This window comes from Dichomitus squalens (assembly GCF_000275845.1).
Source record: "Dichomitus squalens LYAD-421 SS1 unplaced genomic scaffold DICSQscaffold_2, whole genome shotgun sequence".
NCBI classification, from domain to species: Eukaryota; Fungi; Basidiomycota; class Agaricomycetes; order Polyporales; family Polyporaceae; genus Dichomitus; species Dichomitus squalens.
Window position 1 is genome coordinate 1,491,837 of NW_006766884.1, and position 20,993 is coordinate 1,512,829.

General features: G+C 59.0%; 8 protein-coding genes across 8 annotated transcripts; 4 read left to right on the forward strand and 4 right to left on the reverse strand.

Moving 5' to 3' along the window:
- Window positions 1-1,114: 1,114 nt before the first annotated feature.
- Window positions 1,115-3,127, forward strand: DICSQDRAFT_165844 (uncharacterized protein; the record flags this gene model as incomplete). Its single annotated transcript, XM_007361345.1, has 3 exons — window positions 1,115-1,846; window positions 1,910-2,481; window positions 2,581-3,127. 3 exons carry the CDS (start codon window positions 1,115-1,117, stop codon window positions 3,125-3,127), a joined length of 1,851 nt encoding a protein of 616 aa, XP_007361407.1.
- A 391-nt stretch (window positions 3,128-3,518) lies between these two features.
- Window positions 3,519-4,850, forward strand: DICSQDRAFT_177513 (uncharacterized protein; the record flags this gene model as incomplete). Its single annotated transcript, XM_007361346.1, has 5 exons — window positions 3,519-3,789; window positions 3,884-4,124; window positions 4,184-4,397; window positions 4,468-4,539; window positions 4,604-4,850. 5 exons carry the CDS (start codon window positions 3,519-3,521, stop codon window positions 4,730-4,732), a joined length of 927 nt encoding a protein of 308 aa, XP_007361408.1. The 3' UTR covers window positions 4,733-4,850.
- Window positions 4,851-4,974: 124 nt separating this feature from the next.
- Window positions 4,975-6,605, forward strand: DICSQDRAFT_49505 (uncharacterized protein; the record flags this gene model as incomplete). Its single annotated transcript, XM_007361347.1, has 3 exons — window positions 4,975-5,436; window positions 5,569-5,848; window positions 6,031-6,605. The coding sequence occupies 3 exons, from the start codon at window positions 4,975-4,977 to the stop codon at window positions 6,603-6,605; spliced, it is 1,317 nt and encodes a 438-aa protein (XP_007361409.1).
- A 471-nt stretch (window positions 6,606-7,076) lies between these two features.
- On the reverse strand, window positions 7,077-8,651 carry DICSQDRAFT_143502 (NAD(P)-binding protein; the record flags this gene model as incomplete). Its single annotated transcript, XM_007361348.1, has 10 exons — window positions 7,077-7,187; window positions 7,244-7,276; window positions 7,340-7,400; window positions 7,471-7,540; window positions 7,623-7,671; window positions 7,733-7,868; window positions 7,946-7,973; window positions 8,035-8,172; window positions 8,246-8,393; window positions 8,457-8,651. 10 exons carry the CDS (start codon window positions 8,649-8,651, stop codon window positions 7,077-7,079), a joined length of 969 nt encoding a protein of 322 aa, XP_007361410.1.
- Window positions 8,652-9,078: 427 nt separating this feature from the next.
- DICSQDRAFT_152139 (kinesin-domain-containing protein) lies at window positions 9,079-16,422 on the reverse strand. Its single transcript, XM_007361349.1, has 9 exons — window positions 16,340-16,422; window positions 15,660-16,284; window positions 15,106-15,529; window positions 14,228-15,055; window positions 13,349-14,175; window positions 12,827-13,297; window positions 12,657-12,768; window positions 9,892-12,604; window positions 9,079-9,822 (listed from the first exon to the last, which is right to left on the reverse strand). The coding sequence occupies exons 1-9, from the start codon at window positions 16,386-16,388 to the stop codon at window positions 9,566-9,568; spliced, it is 6,306 nt and encodes a 2,101-aa protein (XP_007361411.1). The 5' UTR covers window positions 16,389-16,422; the 3' UTR covers window positions 9,079-9,565.
- Window positions 16,423-17,416: 994 nt separating this feature from the next.
- DICSQDRAFT_124184 (uncharacterized protein) lies at window positions 17,417-18,219 on the reverse strand (the record flags this gene model as incomplete). The annotated part of the gene is made up of 3 exons (XM_007361350.1): window positions 17,417-17,594; window positions 17,740-17,964; window positions 18,035-18,219. 3 exons carry the CDS (start codon window positions 18,217-18,219, stop codon window positions 17,417-17,419), a joined length of 588 nt encoding a protein of 195 aa, XP_007361412.1.
- Window positions 18,220-18,832: 613 nt separating this feature from the next.
- On the forward strand, window positions 18,833-20,309 carry DICSQDRAFT_48892 (WD40 repeat-like protein; the record flags this gene model as incomplete). The annotated part of the gene is made up of 5 exons (XM_007361351.1): window positions 18,833-18,908; window positions 18,975-19,060; window positions 19,136-19,356; window positions 19,410-19,592; window positions 19,643-20,309. The coding sequence occupies 5 exons, from the start codon at window positions 18,833-18,835 to the stop codon at window positions 20,307-20,309; spliced, it is 1,233 nt and encodes a 410-aa protein (XP_007361413.1).
- Window positions 20,310-20,428: 119 nt separating this feature from the next.
- On the reverse strand, window positions 20,429-20,872 carry DICSQDRAFT_49621 (uncharacterized protein; the record flags this gene model as incomplete). The annotated part of the gene is made up of 3 exons (XM_007361352.1): window positions 20,429-20,527; window positions 20,592-20,690; window positions 20,750-20,872. 3 exons carry the CDS (start codon window positions 20,870-20,872, stop codon window positions 20,429-20,431), a joined length of 321 nt encoding a protein of 106 aa, XP_007361414.1.
- Window positions 20,873-20,993: the final 121 nt, after the last annotated feature.

The window sequence follows — 20,993 nt, forward strand, 5'->3', positions numbered from 1 at the left end:
ACCTAGCGTCTCTGGCTGTCGGTGCTCAGACCTTTATAGGTCTCCGGTGGTAGAGGGGCTGACAGGTACAACAATCCTGCCCGTCGGCTGACAATTCGTCGGTCGACGACCAGGATCGCCAAGCAGGACCGCAGAGACAATCATCAACGCAACGTGTCGACGTCGCTCGTGTCCTGTATTCGCTTATGGAGGATTTGCCGCCAGAGAGGAGAGCGCATCGGTCTCGAAGAGGGCTGCCGTCATCGCCCTCTATCGACCGAGCACTCTAGTAGCATCAATACGTCCAAAAAAGGCGCTACCCCCGCGCGCCCGAAAGTAAGGGCCGGATGCTGACCTTAAAGCCAGGGCGAAACCAAGATCAACTTGCCACCGCTGAATAGCCTGGTTTCACCGAGCTACGCAACGTCCCTGATGCCATTGCCGGCAGAGGTGTCCATGCCGCCCTTGCCACAAGGAGCAGACACCAACGCGGACGGTTTAGAGAGGTGTTTGATGGCGGAGGAGCGGGATGACGACCACGGGTCGGCTTGTCGCCATCGTAACCACGGTGATCCAAGTTATCGGCGAGTATGTGAGGACGTCGAGGTCTATGCGACTCACGGTCGGGCGCAAGCCGCACTTGGCAGATCGTACGAGAACGCGTAACGTCACAGTCACGTGAACACAGCAAATCCACCTCCGACGGAGTGCAGTTCGAACCACTCCGAGGACCGCGACCACATATGGCCCGTCTCATTTCCGACTCGTCCGGTTGGCAAGGTTGTCTACCAGAGATGCACAGCGCAGCACTTACCGCAACGGCGCGTTATGCATGCCAAGTTGCGTCTCGCGACTCTCGCCAGATCGGACTGGGACCCACGACTCACGAGGCAGCCACAGCATGTGTCGCTTGCCATGTCATGTTCAGCTACGCCTGCGACCAGTCGGAGATGGGAAAGCTCGTGGAGAGGCTGCTATACAGGTCCCGACAGGCAGGCCGGAATCGTCACTGACATACGAACGACAGCGCAAGTCAGCCTCTGTCAGCCTCGATGCCAGTCTCGCCCTACGGGGCACCTCTCCTACGCCGTGCTCGACCCGTCGATAGCGCGTCCTCTACATCTTTCCTACGGACATGCAGTTTCCCCTCAACTTCTTGCCGCCCGACGTGCTGGCCACGCACCCTCTATCTGCCTTTCATCCTCGCAATGGCCATCAAGTCCAAGGTCGGAAGTCGCCCGCGGTTTCCGCTGCTCCCAAGGCGCCCGGTCTACACCCTCTTGTCTATGCGCAACAGCTCGGCTGGTCCGGGATCAGGGACGACAACGCTCTTCAAGCGCGACGTCAGGCGGCCGCCTCTCCGCAGGTCCAAGCCGCATACCCGCAAGCCCAAGCCGCGCAGGTGCCATTTGCCTCAGCACCCCCAGTGCCACCACTTGCCAGCACCTTCCAGACGTACCCGTTCGGTGGCTTTCCTCACGGCGGATCGGGACCAGGTTCTCAGGTATACCAACTTCCTCAGCATGCGGCCAACGCGACGATGCAGCAGGACCTAGCTGTATACCAGACACAGCTCCTGCAAGCTGCGCTCGAGCGGAATCTCGTTATCCCCTACTTTGTGCAGACCCAAGCTCAGACGCACACAGAAGCAGCAGCAGCACCACCACCACCACCACCACCGGCCACCGCCACCGCGGACGCAGGGCCAACGATGAGCGTACTGGACACCAAGGATCCCTTCGTGTACGTCCATCCGCCGCCCGAGACGCTCACGACGGCGCAAGGCCGCAAGCTGTTCAAACGTCTACCCAAGACGCGCATCAGGATCGAGCAGGCGTGCGAGGCGTGCAGGAAGCGGAAGAGCAAGGTGAGCGTCATACTCTGCTCTGGCTGTCGGAGCTTCCATCTTATACCTCACCCTCGCCGGCAGTGCACAGGCGAAAGACCGACGTGCAAGCGCTGTGACAGGCAGGAGGTGGAATGCGTTTATATCGCGGAGCACCGGGCGAATAAATGGAAGCGCATGCAGAACCGGGTGCCGAGGCCTATGGACTTGGACGAAGGCTACGACGGCGACGGCACTGGCGCTCTGTCCCCTTGTCCGCCTGCTGATTCCTCGCGTTCGTCTTCCTCTGTTTCCGTATCTGCGTACTCGTCTGGGACTGCGGTCGACAGCCGGGCTCCGCCGCAAGGGTCTGGCTGTGGGTCGGCTGACACGCTGTGCGCTCCGTCTATGTTCTACGTCCCTCCACCTCTGGCTGGATCTTCGCTTCCTCGGCCTTCCTCTGTCGGAGACGTACAAGCTTCTGCTCAACTCCCTTCTGGCAGCTTTGCGGGGGGCAACGATGCTATGGCCGGGCCTTCTAGCACACTCCGCTCGTCGGTGTCATCTCAGACTATCGCCTCAGGTACCTCACTTCCACCCCCGACGTTATGCGTTACAGGAGCTTCTAGTCCCCGCTCGCAGCAACCCTTGTCAAATGAGCCCAACGGCTTTCTGCAGTACGTACTATCCGCTCCTTAGTCCGGGACTGAGTTAACCCGAACACTGCGGCGCCCCATATGTGACCTCATGACACTCAACGTAAACTCTTCCCACAGCCCCCAGCAATGCAGGACAAGGATCCCCACGCCGCACTCGACACCCTTGGCGACGACCACGGACCATGCGACGAGGGCAGGCGACGTCGCGGACGTGGTCGAGCGTCTGATCTACCTGGCCAAGGAGCAGGACCTGCAGTGCCGTAACGGGCCCCCGCCTCTCGGCCGCGGTAGCTCCTCATCATCGTCTAACGCCTCTGGCGCTCGATCTGGAGCGCAGACGCCGTCCGACTACTTCGCCTTACCCCTCCCCGCGGGATCCGACCCCCCCACCGGTCTCTATTCAAAGCAAGCGGCTCGGGACATGCTGGCGGTCCCCGGGCAGGCGGAGATGGCGAGGTCGGACAGCGTAGCGACCGGATTCTCGCAGATGGCCTTGTCGTCGTCGTCGCTGTCGTCGTGTGGTGCGTCGGTGGCGGATAGCTTGGCGTCGGGGACGTCGGGGCAGGACTGGGGGGACGATTATTGCAGTCTGGAGTACGAGATGTACTTCCACTCCTCGGGTCTTCCGGACTCCGTACCTTCGGACGTGTCCTTCCATCGTTAGCTCTCAACCTTATGGCAATGATCATCACGTTTCGTTCTCGCTAGCATCAAAGGCTCGGCCGTGATGACTGTTTTCTCCTGCTGCACACACTGGCAGCCATTCACCATGCCTCATCCCAAGGGGATGCAGTCTGAGGGCGACGCACTGACAATGCAGAACGGAAGCGTTCGATCGCGTCAGGACCCATATGGACCCACCGTTCTTGGGCGGTTGGCTTACGTGATTTATCCCGAAGTAGAAATAGCGCTGAGCAAGGGATCGAGGACGGGTGCTATCAACGCTGCTCTACTCCCATTTCCAGCCACTCCCGCGAAGACGGCCGCGGATATGTTGCATCCACGCCTCTCACCCCCTCGCATCCCTCTTGCCTCCGCCACCAGCACGCCGTGAGATGGCCTCAAGTGCTCCCCCGCCGCAGCCCGTGCCCGACGCCTCGTCCAGCCAGCCCGCCGACCCGCTCAGCCCCGCCAAGGAGATCCCCGTGTTCGAGTTCACGAAGCGCAAGCGGTGGGCGGACCTCCTCGTCACCGAGCTCAACGACACCGTCATCCTCGTCCTCTCCGAGACGTGCCAGGTCTGGTACTGCGGCAACGCGATCACCGAGCTGCTGGGCTGGCGCGACGACGAGCTCGTGGACGGCGATCTGATCGATCTTATGAACGGTGCGTGTCCTTGCCGCGCCCTCTCTCTCTCCACCCGAGACGAGGCGCGTCGCCTGCATTCACGATGGCACCTTCTGACCACGATCACACACAGCGGACGACCGGGGCCCCTTCCGCGCGGCGTTCGCGGAGAGCATCCGCACCAAGACGGACATGCTCGCGTACGCGCGGCTGCAGTGCAAGAACGAGTTCTACGTGTCCGCGACCGACTACACCTCCGCCCCCAAGGAGGTCCTCTTCGAGCTCCGCGGGCGCCCGCACTACCTCCCGCACTCGGACGACTTCAAGTGCTACTTCGCCATGGCGCAGCCCTACCCGAGCCGGAACACCGCCATGTGCGTCTCTCTGCCGGTTCTGGGGCACGAAGCTAAACCGCAGGTGCCCGCGCCGACAGGCTGAACACGTTCCTCGAGCTCAAGATGGAGAACGAGCGACTCCAGCAGCGCGTCGCGCAGCTCCGTGACCAGTCGCAGGCGCTCGGCGGCCCTTCCGACAACTTCTTCGCCTCTTCAGACAGCTTTGGCGCCCCGGAGGGTGCGAGGCCGAGCTTCGAGCTTGGGGGTTCAGGCCTTGGGCCAGACGCCGAGGACGACGGGCCTCGGAAGAAGGTATGCTCCGCGTGGGATCTTTGACGTGCGCGTGTAGGCTGACTGGAGCCACGTACGTTCTGCTCTGCAGCTGAAGCGTTCTGTGGCCGATCAACACGTATGCGTGACCTGCGGGAGGACGGATTCGCCCGAATGGCGCAAGGTGCGTGTTCTAGATAATCTCCAGCAGTCAGAAGAACAGTAGTCTCACGTACTGCGGTTGTCAGGGTCCGATGGGACCGAAGACACTATGCAACGCATGCGGCTTGCGGTGGGCGAAGAAGGCCCGCAAGAACGGCGAAGGCGAGGGGGAAGGCGAAGCCTCGCAGAGCGGCAGTTCCAATATCATCTTTTAGACTCCTTGCGTCCCTCTTACTAGGGTATACATACCCTCATTGGTTCTGTGTTGTATCATACATCATGACTTTTCCCTTTAGAGCATTGGGTTTTCTTGGACCTTTTGACTTCGTATACACGACACTTATCACGCAGGCGCTTCCCAAGTACTGATGGGATGAAGTCTGACGCCCAAGCTGTGCTTGGCTCTCTATCGATCACGAGCCAGAACTTGTCTCTCCTCGACGAACTTGGCTGAAGCATGGCTGATACGCCTCAAATCGCTGACACCTCGCCCCACGACTGGAAGTACATCTCAGAAGGAGGCTCGACAATCGTCTTCTCCTACACCGGTCCGCCACACCCCCAATTCGACGGAACCGCGCTCCGGCTCCGGAAGGGCCCCGTCCCTGAGCGCGAGCACTCGGATACAGAGCAGTACCAGCAGCCTCAGTTCTCAGAGACGCACGACCACGCAGAGGAGCCGGACGACCCGACGATCGTGTTCCAGCGCGCGGTCATCGAGCGGCTCGTCCCGAGGCAGTTCCTGCCGAGGCTCGACGCCGTGCGCGTCGAGCGCGCCTGGTTGCAGCAGCTGGCGCACTTGACGGAGGCGCAGAGGCCGAAGGAGCGGCGGGCGAAGGACAGGATCGATACCGGGCGGAGGAAGGCGGTGCTTGCGACGGACTTGGTTGGCGGGGACGGGTGGGCGGTCGAGATCAAGGTGCGTCGTCGTCGCACGTCGGCTTGTCGCAACCCTCGCTCAAGCAAGCCTACGCTGTCTGCTCCTGCGTTCTTGGGGACGTCTGCTCCTGCGTTCTTGGGGACGTCTGCTCCTGCGTTCTTGGGGACGCAGCCGAAGTGGGGCTTCCTGCCCGCACGTACGCACCTCTCGGACGAGACGCGCGAGATCAAGACGCGGACGTGCCGCTTCTGCATGCACGCGCACCTGAAGAGCACGCAGGGCGAGGACGTCTCGCTCGGGTACTGCCCGCTCGACCTCTTCGCGCGCGACAAGGCGCGCGTCACACGCGCGCTGCACGCGCTGTGGAGCGTCTGGCTCGGGAGCGGGGCCGCGGTGAACAACCTGCGCGTGTTCGTCCAGGGCCGCAAGCTCACGCCCGCCGCCGACGTGCGTCTTCTTCCCCCCACCCTCGCGCGGTGGCCCTGATCCTGATTAACCTCGCCCGTTTCTGCGTTTGCATCTGTGGGCCCGCGTGCCTGTCGCCTGTTTGTGCGTCATCGTGATCTCGCCGACAGCGGCCAGCGTCCCTCGCCCCGCTCGCCGCGCAGCTCTTCCCGGAAGCGTCGCACGAAGGAGGCCCTGCGCACACGCCCGACGAGGTCCGCGACGCGCTCACGTCTGCGCTCCTGCCCCTCCTGCTCGACACGCCCGTCCTCCGTACCCTGTCGACCCTCCAACGCACCCTCGACGCGCTGGACGTCGAGGGCCTCACCGCGCTCTGGGCGCGCCTCCGCCCGGCCGACGCGGCCGAGCTCGGGGAAGGCGAGGCGGACCCCGACATGGCAGAATGGACGCGCTTCGTCGACACGTACCTCTCGCGGCACCCCCCTCGCCCCGAGTCCGCGTCCGCGTCCGAGGCACAGACGCAGACGCGGACACGCGCCTGCCCGCCAGCAGAGGCGGACGAGGACGAGCTCCGGTACCAGCTGCAGGCGTACCTCCTCTCCGCGTCGTTCAAGGACTGCTCCGTCATCCTGCGCATGAAGCCTGGACAGGCCGTCGGGCAGGGGACGATCACCGTGATCGACCTGGACGTGAAGGGCATCGAGAGGCTGGCCAAGTGGGCGAAGCTCGATCGGGAGATCGTCGACGCCTACAGGGGCATCCCGCCGAGGGACTGTGTCGATGCCTGGGCGATCTCAGCTTAAGGTTGAAGCTAAGTTTCGTCCTGTGCCTCACGCGATCTTCCACAGGTAGTGCTTCCACCGCGAGCCAGGCTTTTGTGTTGATTACGCAACGAGATGCGCCTTTGGAGTCAATCCGAGGTTATCGGGACCTGTTGCATTGCATATACACCACTACGTCCGACTGGGCAGATCACAGGAGACCCCGAAGCTTCCATTTACATCTTGCAATAAGATTACGATATAGTATGTCATGTTTTGCCTAGCAGCATGGGGATAACACACATACGTAAGTGAAGCAGGAGACGACGACAGGAATGGGAGGAAGATTGAGACAGAGCGAGTGAATCAGCAGAGCAACAGTGTCCCCACGACTAAGCCACGACAGGTATGTAAGTTACATCTATGTTGTGAGCGGAAGTTCTATTGCCGCCAGTCCATCAGGGCGGAAACTAAACCAATGAGCAAGAAATTCGGATGTCGAGGCCTTGGCCTTTAGATGATGCAGTAGCCGCCGTCCACGCGGATCTCAGCTCCTGTCATGAATCGCGACGCGTCGCTGGCAAGGAAAACGATCGCGCCAGCAAGATCTTCGGGCTCTCCCATCTGCGGTCAATCTAGTCAACACAGGTGCCGTGCAGCTTTGGGATGGAACCACTCACCCGTCCCATTGGTGTCAGGCTTTCCCAAGTTTTCTGGGGACACGCCACGAGTATCAGCACCTGATCGCACACGGGGTACACTGGTGAGAGACGTACCTTCAGCTCCTGGTCGTGTGCGAGAATAGTGCGCGTGAGCTTCGTGAGCATGTAACCTGGGCTATAGGTGGATGTCGCAAGGCACGACACGGTTAGCTCGTCGCCACAGAAGCTATGACATCACAACATACCTGAGCGTGTTCACACGAACGCCCTTCTTGGCCCATTCCACGCCCAAGCTGGCCGCCATATGCTTGACGGCTACACGCAAACAAAATGGTGAGCAAAAGCTCTCATGGCTTCCAGCCACACGTGACGGGAAGTGCTGTGTTGAAACACGTACCAGCCTTGGCCGCGTTATACGGGGTCTGGGGCTGCGGAATGTTGACAATCTAGATGGAGTGTGGGGTATCAGCCGGGATTACGCCGAGCCGCGATCAGTTGTTTACTTACGTTGGCGCTCATACTCGCCACCAGCACAACGCTTCCTCCGCCTTGGGGAATCATGTTGCGCGCGGCCTCGCGCGCAGTGAAGAACGCGCCATGGACGTTGATGTCATAGAGACGTTTTATCCGGTCGAAGGGGTAGCTGGAGAAGGAAGAGGCGGAAGAGCACAGCGTCAGCGTCGGTGGGGCGCGCCATTGATGAGAAGCGCCGTTACGCACTCGAAGGCGGAGTAGTTCTCGACGATACCTGCGGGAGAACGATGATCGGGTGAGCAGATAGCCTTGGCGTAGCTGGCGCGATGACGAACCTGCTGACGCCACGACCGAGTCGACGCGGCCGTACGTGTCCATGACGCGCCTGAACGCCTGCTGCACCGAGAGCTCCGAGGAGACGTCGCAGCCGACGCCGATGACACGGTAGTCGCTGGGCTCCATTTCACTGTCAACTTCACACCTTATCAGCGTTGTGTGGCGAATAGGCGGGAGAGGGGGCGGAGGGATCGAAAGCGCGATACTGACCGCAGGCAGCCTTGATGAGCTCTTCGGCAGCATGCTCGGCCTCTTCCTCCTTGAGGTCGACGATGGCGAGGGAGGTGCACCCGGACTGGATGAACGCGCGGCAGAACTCGTTGCCGAGACCGCGCGCGGCGCCGGTGACGAGGCAGACCTATTCAGGGGGGAAGCGCGGGGGATGAGCGGGGGGCGCGGCGGAAGTAGAGGGGCAGCGGACCTTGTTAGCCATGGAGAAGTCGGGGAGGGTCTTGACGACGCGCGCTTTGGCGGCGATGCTGTTCAGCTTGGCCTTGACGGCGGCATCATCGCTGTTGAAGCGCGCCTGGACTGGGGGTGTGCGCGGCGTGCGGGGTGCGCGGAGGAGGGTGCGGGAGGTGGCAGGGAGGGTGCGAGCGAGGAGGGACGGGGCCATGGCAGCGGGGGAGGATGGTGGGGGATGTGGGGAGAGGGGAGGGGAGCTGGGGCGAATTTATTGGCGGGGACGGGGTGGCCAGACTCTGGCGCAGACGGGTGGGACTTGGGAGCTGTCGTCTGTGCACTCGCAGGAGCCGTACATAAGCTGTCTTCTGCCCGCGATTGGCTCGCCTTCCGGGCGTCTACTGGGCTCGATGCCCCGGTCCGACGTTCCTTGCGCCGCCTCGCGACTCCCCGCCCGACATCAGCCCCATCCCGGCCTAGACCTCCCCCGCTCTACCCCGCCCCATTCTCGGTTCACCCCACGCCCAGACACTCGCTTTGCCGTCACTCTTCAAGCAAATTTCAAGCATATGTTATGTATCGTCGGCGGACGCGCGGGCACACATACGTAGCGAGACACAGGTGGTAGTAGTAGTAGGTATGGGTTCGAGGGGTCATATGTAGGAACGAGCGTGGGGTATCCGTTCGAGCTGAGCAACAGGATAGCGGGCCAAATATGTAGACACATCTAAAGTACGTAGAACAATAGCTATAAACGTAAAAGGCACGACGGAGCGAAGTCTCGAAATCGAACCAACAATCGTGATCTATCCGGGGCGGAGGAAGAATGGGGAAGCCGACCGGAAGCATCCAAAGCGACACGGTCCTCTCCGCCTGGGAGAATATTGTACACTATCCAGGTGCCGGCTGCCACCAGGATCGAAATCGATGGATGAGGTTGGGGAGTGCGCTGGCCAACAGCCGCAGGATATGTGAGATGGAAGGGGAGATGGCGAGGATGGCGAGGAGAGATAGGATGATCGTGAAAAGAAACACGTCGCGAGAAGAGAGTGAGAGTGTGAGAGGGAGGTATCCGGATCCGATCCAGCCAAATGGGAGATATGCATAAGAACACCGCACCCGCGTCGATCATAGACACGCAAACTTCGATTTGCGCCGCTGCAGCTCCTCCATCCGGCTGTCGAGCTGTGCTCGCGCACGCTCCTTCGCCCGCCGCTCCTCGTCAAGGCGCGACTCGAGTGACTGCTTCTCCTCCACGATCGACCGCCGCACGTTGACCACCTCCGCCTTGGCCTCCTGGAGCTCCGTCCGCAGATTGGCGATCTGAGAGTTCAGGTTGTCGCGTTCGCGAGCCAGCTCTGTCGCCTGCATCCGCGCCTTGCGGACTGGGAGAAGATTCCGTGACCGTCAGTCGGAACGCTCTACACGCAGATCACCGAGCAACAGACGCTTACGATTTTTCTCCGAATCCCCAAGCGACGCCTCAAGCGTGGCAACCATGTCCATGTGAGCCTGAAGGTCCGTCTCGCAATGATTCAGCTGCTTGTTCAGCGTCTTGATCATCGCTTCCTGCTCCTCGATCTGTTTCGACTGTTGCGCGAGCTGCGCAACAACCTTCGGATCGGGCTCCCGTGACCCTGCAAGCGGCGACGGCAGACCTCCGGCGAGCGAGTGGTTAACAGACGTCGCAGGCGTGGACGGTGACTCTCCGTCGATGCTAATGCTGCGCGAGGAGATACCGGCGGAAGAGGAGGAGCTAGTCTGTTCGTGCATAATTCTGGGGGCGGGGGGGATAGGAACAGTCGGCGGAGGTGTGGGAGGCGGGAGTTTGCCAGGTGACATGATGCCTGTCGCACGTGTGTAAGACACAGTGCGATCCACTGGCGGGCGCGAAGGCGTCGTCGGGCTGCCGAGTTGCTGCTGGAGGTCGCGGAGGAGCGCGTCCTGCCGGTTCTTCTCGGCCACGAGAGTGTCCATCTCGTCCTTCGTGCGTTGGAGGTTCTCCTGCATCTCCGCGATGACGGAGCGGTGCCTCTCAAGCTCGTCGACGAGCGACTGACGCTTGGACGCTTCCTTGACGAGCGCCGATGTCTCCTCGTGCGTCCGTTGGAGCTCGGCACGCAGCTTGTCGACCTCGGCTGAAAGCTCGTCGCGCTCGCCATGTACGGCAGAGAGCTCCGTTTCGAGCGCGGTGATGGACGCAGTCTTCTGCTGCATGGCCGAATCGTGCGCCTGCCGCATCTCCTCGCGCGCGTGGACCCATTCCTCCGCAGCAGCTTTGTGGGTGTCAAGCTCGTCTAAGAGGCTGTTGTGCTCCTTCGTCAAGTTCTCTAGCTCCTCGGCGTGCTTCTTGCGGAGTTCTTCTAGAAGGAGGTTGTGGTTCCGGAGGAGGGTCTCGCGCTCTGCAGCATGAGTCTGCTCCACGTCGGCGAGCGTTGCCTTCAAGTGCTCCTTTTCACGAGCAAGGAGTTCCTCGGTCTCCGATCGCGAGTTCTCGAGCTCCGAGCGATGCTGTTCCTCGGCCGCGACAAGAGCAGCTTGAGCCTCAGTCGTGGCAGTCTGGTGCTCCGCCTTGAGACGAGTGATCTCCTCCGTGTGCTCCTTGAGCAGAGCACAGCGCTGCTCCTCCCAATCGGAGCTGGACGACGAGAGCGCGGACTTATGCGTATCCGCGAGACGTCCAAGCTCCTCGGCGTGTGCGCGTTGGACCTCGGCGAGAGCAGCTACATGCTCGTCCTTCAGAGCTTGAAGAGCCGCCTCGTGCTGAGAGTGTGAGGTGGCTTGCTGTTCCTCGGCCGCCTTTGAGACCTGTTCCAACTCGGATCGCAATGCCGCCTCTGACGCGGCGCGCTCGGTCTTGCTCTCCTCCAAGGCAGCAGTCAGCCTCGCGATCTCCTGTGCGGACTCCTCGTTGAGCTTCGCGATGACTGCAGAGTGCTCATCGGCGAGTTTCTCGAGGTCAGCTTGATGCGCCTTGTCCTTGTCCGCGAGCGCACGAGCGTGCTCCGCATGCAACCTCTCAACTTCATCGCTGAACTCGAGCTCCTTCTTGGCGAGAGTTTGGGTATGATCTGCCTTCAGACGCTGCAGGGATTCACGATGCTGGTCGAGCTTCGCAGCGAGTGCCTGCACATGCTCATCCTTCAGCCGCTGCATGTCTGACGCGAACTGCTGCTCCTTGTTCTTCATGGCTGAAGCGTGCTCTTCCTGCAATGTATGAAGTGCTTCGTCGCGAGCAGACTCGGACTCGGAAAGAGTACCCTGGCGAGAAATCTCTGCCATACGGAGTTCGCGGGTATGCTCGTCCTTCAGTCGCTCCATTGCTGTCGCCGCTTCCGCCGCCTGCTTCTCGAGCGCTTGGGCATGGTCAGCACGGAGCTTGGTCAGGGCGTTGTAGTACTCCTCTTCGATGCGCGAGAGGTGAGCGGCGTGCTGCTCCTCGATGGTCTTCGTCGTCTCCTGGTGCTCGGCGGTCGCCTTGGCGAGAGCATCTGAGTGCTCGGCCTGAACTTTCTGCAGCGTCTCCTCCGCTTCCTGAGCACGACGGCGCACTTCTCCCAGGTGATCGGCCTCGAGCTTGCCTATTGCCGCCGCGTGCTCGGCCTTTAGGACGTTGATGGCGCCTTCGTGGTTGGCAGCCGACTTCACGATGGCAGCCTCGTGCTCGGAACGGGTACGCTCGAGTAGCCCAGCAGCCTCATCGAGGCGGCGATGTAGTTCATCTTCGTGCTCCGCCTTAAGCTTGCCAAACGCGTCCTCGTGTTCGTGCTGGGCCTTCTCTAGGGCAGCAGACGACTCGGCGACTTGAGCGCGAAGCTCTCCAAGAGATGCCTCGTGATCTTCCTTGAGCTTGGCAATGAGAACACCGAGTTCGGCTTCCTTAGCGCGAAGCGCTTCTTCGTGATCAGCTCTGAGCTGCTGAACCTCTGCCGCGTGAGTCTCTTCGGCTTGATTCAATGACTCGACAAGGTCAGCTTCACGCTTCTTGAGATGCTCCAACGTGACCTGGAGCTCGGCTTCTTGACGCTGCGCCTCCTCTACGGACTGAGTGAGCTCTGCCTGGCGGACTTGCAGAGCCTCCATCTCCTTGATGTCCTGCGCGTGGTTCGCAAGGTCCTCCTCGTGCTTCTTGCGAAGAGCTTCAAGCTCCGTACTCATGTTGAGGGCCTGCCGTGACGTGAACAACAAGCCCCACTTCTACCTGGGTTGACCTACATACCTGATCGCGTGAGAGTACCTGCAGGTCCTCGTGCTGCTTACGAACTTGGTTGAGCTGGCTGGTAAGATCGTCAACAACCTCCTTGTGCTTCGACTCTTTCTGTGCCATCGACCTGCAGACGTCGTACAGAGTCAGCCGAAGATGCTACTCTGGGTGTCGTTTCTACATACCGCATCAGCTCATTGAGTCTCACTAGCGACTCATCGACATCGGAAGCGGTGTATGAATTGACGTGGTGGAGGTCCAGACTCTTTCGAATCTCGCTGAACTGGGTAATGGTTTGGGGCGAAAGGTGGAGGAGAGTGTCGTCTGCATTGGGCTCAGGGGCATTTCGCTTGGACGCGACGAGAGTTTGCGCCGCCTCTGCCTGGTTCTTCTCCCTCAACGTCGACTCAAGAGAGGAGATCTCGGCCTCTCGTTCCTTGATGACATCCTGGAGGCGCATGATTTCTTCTTCAAGACTGGCAACGGAACGTTCGGTGGGGGAGATGGCGACGGAAGGCAAGGAAATGGATAGATTGGGACGAGAGTGTCCAGGGGACATCGAGATCGAACTACTTGTTCCATGACTGGAAGTAGAAGCTTTGCGCGACCTGGCCGAGGATAGCTCCTGCGATAGCGATACAGATTGCGAGAGCGATCTGACTGCCGTGTCATTAGGAAGTAAGTCTTTCTCGCTACCGGATACATACCTGGAGTGGAGAGACTCGGACGAGGCCGCGTTGCGGAAAAAAAGGCGTCGTCCTGATCCAGTTGACGACTCCTGGTCTTTCGACCTGTTGATCCTGCGCCTAGGGGAAACATCTCCACGTTCCGGAGACTCGGGCGCCGGCACAGGAGCGTTGACCTTGGCCTCCTGCAGTTGAGCAGCAAGATCGGCAATCTCGCGGAGGGCATCACGGTACTTCGCCGTGACAGACGACAGGTCCGCGAGGGTAGCCGTGTGGGTCTGCTGGAGAGTGACGAGTTGGGCTTCGAGAGAGCCATCGGCCTCGTGGGGAGAAGAAGCCTCCGAGTTGGCACCATTTGTCGTAGTGCCGTTCGTGTTCGTGCCGTTCGTCTTGACAGGGGAGACGGCTTCGAGTTCCTTCTTCGCTTTCTGGACTTCGTTCGCCAGCTCGCCCAACCGCTCCCTCTCCTCGCTCGCCGCCCTTCTCTTTGCCTCCCATTCTTCCATCTTTTGCTCAAGCTCGCGAACCTTCGCCTCCCTCTGCTCTAGGTCTGACCTCCAACTCTCGCCATCCTGCTTCAGACTCTCCAGGCGAGACTCCAAAGCCGCCACTTGATCGCATCGCTTCTCGCACTCACGCTCCAGTTTCTCCACGGTCTCCCGCAATGCAAGCACTGATTCATCCGACTTCGCAAGACGAGCTTCCAAGTCTGCAATGTACGCTGAAGAGTGCGACTCGGTGTCCTTGTAGCGCGCGAGTTCACGCTTGAGGTCGGTGATGGAACCACTAGACGATGTCTGGCTCTCATCGTACTGGCGCACCTTCTCCTCGAGGTCGTGGACGTACGCCTATAAACTTAATGTCAGCGTATAGTTGCAACATACACAACCCCTCTCTTGCCTCTGTTGACGCTTCGCGCTCTGCTAGCTTCGCGACGCGAGCTTTGAGCTCTTCGACATACATCTCCGTCGTAGCATGACGCTCAGCGAGGGTGTTGTACTCGTTCTCCTTCTCGTCGTAGAGGTCATTCGTGTGACGAAGCGCAGCGCGGTTAAGCTTGAGTTCTGCCTCCATTGCACTGATGGTCTTCTCGTACTCCTCGATGACCGGTCCAACGATCTCCTCGTACTTCGCCGTCCCGGCTAGGCGACCGCCCGTCGAGTTCCTCTGCTTCTCGGCAAGCTCGTTCCGCAGCCGAGTCAGTTCCTCGGTGCGCTCCACGAACTTCTCACGGAGGTCCTCGTAGTTGTTTCGAAGTTCCGTCATTTGCGCCAGGACCTTCTTGGGAGCGCCCTCCGCAGAATCAGAGGATGAGCTCGCGGCAACCGCACCACCACCTTCCTTGATCTGCTTCATCTCCTTCCTCAACCGCGTGACCATACCCTGCAACCACTCCACATCGTCCCAGCCCTCCTCCTTCTCGTTCACGACGGCGCGGTTCTTGATATTCCTCGCTCGGTTCGCATACTTGAGAGTGTTCACGGTCTCGTTCGCGTTCCATTCGGCAGGGCTTACACATGCGATCATGAGTGTATGCGCGTTACCTCCTAGGGAGTCTTGGAGGAGACGCGTGAGCTTGGAGTCACGATAGGGTATGTACGACGCAGTATGCGACTTCGCCTTCGCGGGGTCGCCAAGGGCGGATATGACGTTCCCGAGCGCGAGAAGACCGCTGTTGATAGAGATACCCTCCTTGATACGCTCGCCCGCGGCGGCCGTACGTTTGAGCTACTTGGTGGTGAGAACTTAATACACTGGGTCTGATGGAGAGCACTCACGCGTTCCGAACCAGCCAAATCCACGAAATGGAACTTCGAGACCACAGTGACCCACTCCCCACGATCCTCACCTCCGTCCTTCGCAGCATTCCTTCCGACATCCGGCGACAAGAATCCGAGCGAGCTTGCAGGACGCGTGCCACGGGCGATAGCAGATTGGAAGCTCGGTGTTGAGGGACGGCCAAACGTAGGCGAGGAGACCCGGCTACCACCAGGGGCGCCGACGACGACGGAGCCGGGTCGAGCAATGCGAGAGGGCGACCTTCCATTGGGAGGGAGAGGGGACGATGAGCGTGGGGGTGGGCCGCTTCCGGTGAACTTCTTCTGCATCAGTGTCAGAGAGAAGATTGCGTGAGATCGCGAAGATTGCGCGTTCATGTCCGTTTCATTGGTACGCCTGATAGAGGCCCCTTGGCGGATCAAGCTGGACGGAAGAGGGCGTTAGAGTTGTAATCCAACAACTATGCCGAACTGCGGCGTGTGATAGCAACGGCACCGCAGAAGGACTACACAGGGCGGAGGGATAGCGGATGCAACATGGACAGGGCACTCACTTCATAACATCGTTCGCATTCTTCACGTTAACCTCTCGCAGGCCTTCCCAAATGATGTGACCCTGCTTGTCCTCTCGAATCTGCACGTCGCGTCTACCGGCAGTATCGTCGGCCAGCAAGTCGATTAGGTCTTCGTTGTAGATTTCAATATAGGAACCCTTGATACTATAGGTCCAGGCCCCGCCACGTTCCTCCTTGAGCTCCCTACACCGAGAGAAGATTGTCGAAACAGCTCGAGGAATGATGCCCATGCCGTTGTTGGGATCCGTGGGGTCCGCGTCCAGGTCCATGCCAGTCATAGTAAATGTCTTACCACTACTGGTCTGGCCATAAGCCAAGATAGTGCAGTTGAATCCTTCCACGAAGCGAGAAATGAGCGGGAGCGCAGTGGAGGTAAACATGGCATATTGTGTGGTCGAGGGGGGGTGGACTTGGTCGAAGGTGAACGTCTGTTTTTTGGCGTTGTTGGCCGAGGACGACACGGGTGCAGCAGGTGCGCCCGGACCAGGTGAAGGAGTGGCATCCACGCTGACAGTGGTGTTCGAGACGGCATTGATTACATTGCGCTGAAAGCGACTTGGAATGGAAGTGAGGTCGTGCTGGGTGGTAGGGCGGATACGGAGGGCTGCAATGGCGTCGTATTGGGAACAGTGAGAAGACTGCACTGGAAGCGGACTCACCGACTTGCACCGAGGTGGAAGCCGCACTGGACGGCTGCGACGGCGCCATGGCAAGAGGCGTGCGCGGGGGCGACGAGCACAGAGCCTCGACGACGTCCCGTATGATGGTGAGGGAGTGGGAGAAGGGGGAAACAACGAACGGAAGCTGCCCGGCTCGGTGTCACTAGGCTGCCCGCTTGCTCGGCTAATCCCCGCCTTGAACGCACTTATAAATCCCCCTACTAATCAGCATCTAACATCTTATACACTCTCGTGCGAGGCGCCCGTCCCCCACTTCATCCATCTTACATCTCATTCCTATACAGCCTTTCCGAGACTATCAAAACGAGATGATTGTCCTTGAATCCTACGGAACGTGTGTTGAGACTATGGCGATGTCGAACAGATCCAGGGGCACTTCCTTCGTTCCTTAGCTGCAGCCACTCATAGATGCCGCAGTATCTGTACTTATGCGCCCTTCGGGAGGGTCCCGTCCATTCCTCAAGCGCTGATCGTTGATCTCAGCCACCGGGTCCCTACTGTAATGGCCGGTTGTCGTCGTAACCACATTACCTAATGGTGCCGCAACCACCACCAGAAGCTCAGATATGGCGGCCTGATCTCGTCGTGCACTCCGCCAAGTGTCAAACAAGCATACTGATAGCAAGCCGCCAGCTCTCTGACGCAATCAACGTTTTGAATGCCTAACCCGACAAAAGTGCGTATACACACGTTCACCCCGCCGCCCCATAGCAAGGCATTGAAACATTCTTGCGATAGCGACGGAACGACGGTGCATCCTTGCCTCGTGCTCCCCGACATATCGACTATAGTGGCATGGAAAATGCGGTCCACATAGTACCCGCAGTACATGGAAGTCAAACAGTTTGGCCACAGATGTCAGTATCCCTATAAGGCCTGGGAACAGAACCTGTCTTCAATCAATACCTGCCCCTGGTTGATCAGCAAAGAACATAGTTCAAGGAACGAAAGAACCGAAATCACCGCCGCACTCACTGCACCGATGCTTCTGCTTCCACCCCTCTTATGACAGGCGTATACCACGCGCTCCTGCCAGTTGACAGGATCTCGCCCTCCCTACTCCATGCCTTCCGTCGTGTCCGGGGACAAGAACCCCACTCTCTTGTAAATCTTTTCGACACTCGGATCATGTACGTTCAGGTTGACTTCTTCCTTCGTCCCTGCTGAGGAAGCTCCAACGACACCTTCCAGGCCGCTGGGATGGGCTCCCAGATAGTACCGTCTTCGGTAGTGGCTGCAGTCAGCGGACTACTCCTAGTGAATGCGAGGTGAAGCGGGAGGATGGAGTCGAGGTCCTCCAGCGTGGCTAAGGACATGGTAGTGCAAATGGGAGCCGCACCAGATGGAGGTAGAAGCGATGATAGAGTGGCATAACCGACTTTGACGGGCGGTCCTCGATCGACGACGCGAAGTTGAGTGCCCGGAGCACTCCTACATTGTCAGGTGCAATGACATGGCCTAGTAAAGGTGAGTCGGCGCGGGAGAGAAGGGAGTTGCAGAGGAGTTGAACGGCGTCGAGGACATCCGCGACGGGCATCTCCCCCTCGTTCCATGGCGTGCACAACAACCAAGCAGCAGTCGCAGAAGGCTTCGCGAGGCTGATCCTGTAGTATGAAACAAGCATTGTCCATAATCAGCAATACATCCAGCGAATCGAATTGCCCGCCCACATACACAAGATTGTCCTCCAGGTATATTGCGCACAAACTCATGGTGCTTGGTTCTACAGATTCTGCCAGGTTCCGTATGACATCGTGGAGGTTACCGAGGATAGAGTTCATGAAGCTGTTATCGTATTGCTCCATCGCCTCCAAGAAGGCGGATGGTTCCGCATAGTTCACGACGCGGAGTTGGGCCATGTTGAAGTCTAGATACGAGGGTTTGACGTGCCATCGTAAGACCTACTATGTTATGTACTCCATCAATGCCTACCCCATGAGTCAGACTACATACATCTCGAGCGTTGTGACTCGTCCGTACCTGTCCACTCTGAGACGCCTGCGCATCGCAATGCCCAAACGACGTTGCGATTTGCACAACAGGTCATCCTAAGTTCATTCACTTTATTGAGTATTTGGTCGGTATGGTACAAGAGCTCACTTTCAAGCTGTCGGGTCGGGTTTTCAGAGTCTATCGAAGTCGATGCACGTCTTCCCATAATCGCATGGAGTAGCAGGGCTGTGAGCTAATATCTCATTCTGTATGTTCCACTGAGTTATCGAGGGTGAGTCGAGAACAGCAGAAAATCCGCTATTGAGTATGTCGCTTAGTATTAATGTCGCTCAGGTCCAGTGCGGTCCGGCTTGGTTGGATTACGGTAATAGGGTTCAGCCGATCTCCTGGAGTGTCCTGGGCGTCATGTAGCAGACCGCTTGCTACTCTCAATTCCTTACACCATCCCTTGACTTCGCAGAGTAGACTGCCCAGAGTCCTCTGCTTATCATTCTATTTCAAAGGCTTCATAGTTCTGATATGGCTCCCATCGAGGTGGTTAGCCTCAGCCAGCAGAGCCCCGTCACCTGCCATGCCTTTAACGCGGACCGCTCTCGTACGTCTCGTACTGTTTTCAGGTGGCATCGATGTGCGTTCTCATACGGCATTTCTGCCATTGTAGAGATCGCTGTTAGCCTGAACTCCAACGAAGTTCGGATTTACGCTCGTCAGGGCAATGTCTGGAACCATATCGATACGCTCTCTGAGGTCAGTTGCTTCGTAGCCTTGACCAGAGCTCGCTCGTATTCACTCGCGATGTCACCGCCCAACTGCGAATAACAGCACGACAAGCCGATCACCTCCATCGACTGGGCTCCTAAATCCAATCGCATCGTTACCTCTGCGCAGGACAGGAACGCGTATGTCTGGCAGCAAACTCCCGATCCCCAGACCGGGAATGTAATTTGGAAGCCCACGCTTGTCCTGCTTCGTGTTAACCGCGCTGCGACATTTGTGCGCTGGAGCCCAAATGAGGACAAGTTTGCCGTTGCAAGTGGTGCTCGGTGAGTTCTTGTCATTCTACCCCACCCAAGCAGCCCATAGTCATGCCTATCAGTGCGATCGCCATCTGCTCCTTCGATCCGGAGGGTGACTGGTGGGTCTCCCGTCTGCTCAAGAAGCCCATCCGGTCGACTGTTCTGTCTGTCGACTGGCACCCCAATAATGTCCTACTTGCTGCTGGGAGTGCCGACATGAAGGCGCGCGTTTTCTCCGCCTACATCAAGGACGTCGATAAGAGGTGCGTCCACATGTATCTCTTGCTCTGAACCATCGCTGATAGTCAGTCAGGCCTGCTCCCTCTGTCTGGGGCGAGAAGTTGCCCTTCAACACAATCTGTGGTGAATACGCTAGCCCGTCCGGAGGTTGGGTTCACAGTGTCGGCTTCTCTCCTTCCGGTGACGTGCTCGCCTTCGCTTCTCACGACAGCACTCTCAATATCGTCTACCCCGGCGGCCCTGCTATCTACACCATCAAGTTGGCCATCCTTCCGCTGGTCACACTGACCTGGACTACCGAGGAGACGATCGTAGCTGCGGGCCACGATTGCCAGCCCCTGGTATTCGGCGGCAACCATGGTGGCTGGGAGCTCATTGGCAGCCTCGACGACGTGCACTCCAACAAGTCGTCTGGCGGCTCGCGGTCAGGCTTCGGTGGCGCATCGCCTGTCGGTCGTCTCAACAGCGCTGCGTTCAACACCTTCCGCAATGCTGCGGAACGCGGTATCTCCAACGTCCCCGGATCTCCGACCACCTCTTCTTCCACGGAGTCCGAAGTCTTCACGGTCCATCAGAATACGATTACCAGCGTGCGACCGTACGCAGGCGTGCCCGGCCAGGTCACGCAGGTCAGCACGTCTGGTGTGGACGGGAAGCTCGTTGTTTGGGACGTCAACGCCGTCACGCCTATCAGCGCCACTGGATTAGCTGGGAAGCTAGGAAAGCTACAGGTGCGGTGAAAGCATGTATCGATACAAGCAGTGTACAATCAGAATTCGAGAGTAGAATGCAATGGCGATACCATTGAGGTTCGGATATGCTGTTGGTTGCGTAGAAGGTGACAGTCGAAGCACGGAGGTCATTCTCTAATCGTGGCATCCGCTGTCGTATCTGCATACGGGCCCGACAGATCTGCCATGGGCTGCTCGTTGATAACGGCCCACACTGATGCCTTGAACTATTGCATGGTGTGTGCGCGCGCTGAGAATCGTATCGCGCTTGCAACACGTTGGAGCACGCACCAATGTCAAAACCAAACCCATCTTCACCTCCAACGCCCGTAGCTGCTTCAACATCTTCTCGTCCGGAGCCTCGCTCACTCTGCGTGTCTCGGCGATAAGCTACGATGTCCGCAGCGTATGTTCCACGGTTCAATGCGCGATGAAGAGTTAAATCATACCTCTTTGATGTTCTGGGAGAGCTTGGCATACTGCCAGAGCACCTCTGCCTCCAACTCGGACAGGTTGGGGTGACCCTCGTACGGGTTCGCTTCAAAGACAGAGCCTGAGAATAATGTAGCCATCCTGGTCTCAGAGTATACATGAACAACAGTGAGGAGAAAGGGAAACCAGACAGATACAGGCAATTGAGGTGGTGAAGAAAGAGCAAGCCGAGTCGTCCAAGACTGGAGCGCACGTGATCGC

Coding starts and splice junctions, on each gene's coding strand:
- DICSQDRAFT_152139 (XM_007361349.1), bottom strand. CDS start 16,388: ATGGCGCCGTCGCAGCCGTCCAGTGCGGCTTCCACCTCGGTGCAAGTC. Junction 12,605..12,656: donor AGGTACTCTCACGCGATCAG/GTATGTAGGTCA, acceptor ACGTCACGGCAG/GCCCTCAACATGAGTACGGA. Junction 9,823..9,891: donor TGGGGATTCGGAGAAAAATC/GTAAGCGTCTGT, acceptor ATCTTCTCCCAG/TCCGCAAGGCGCGGATGCAG.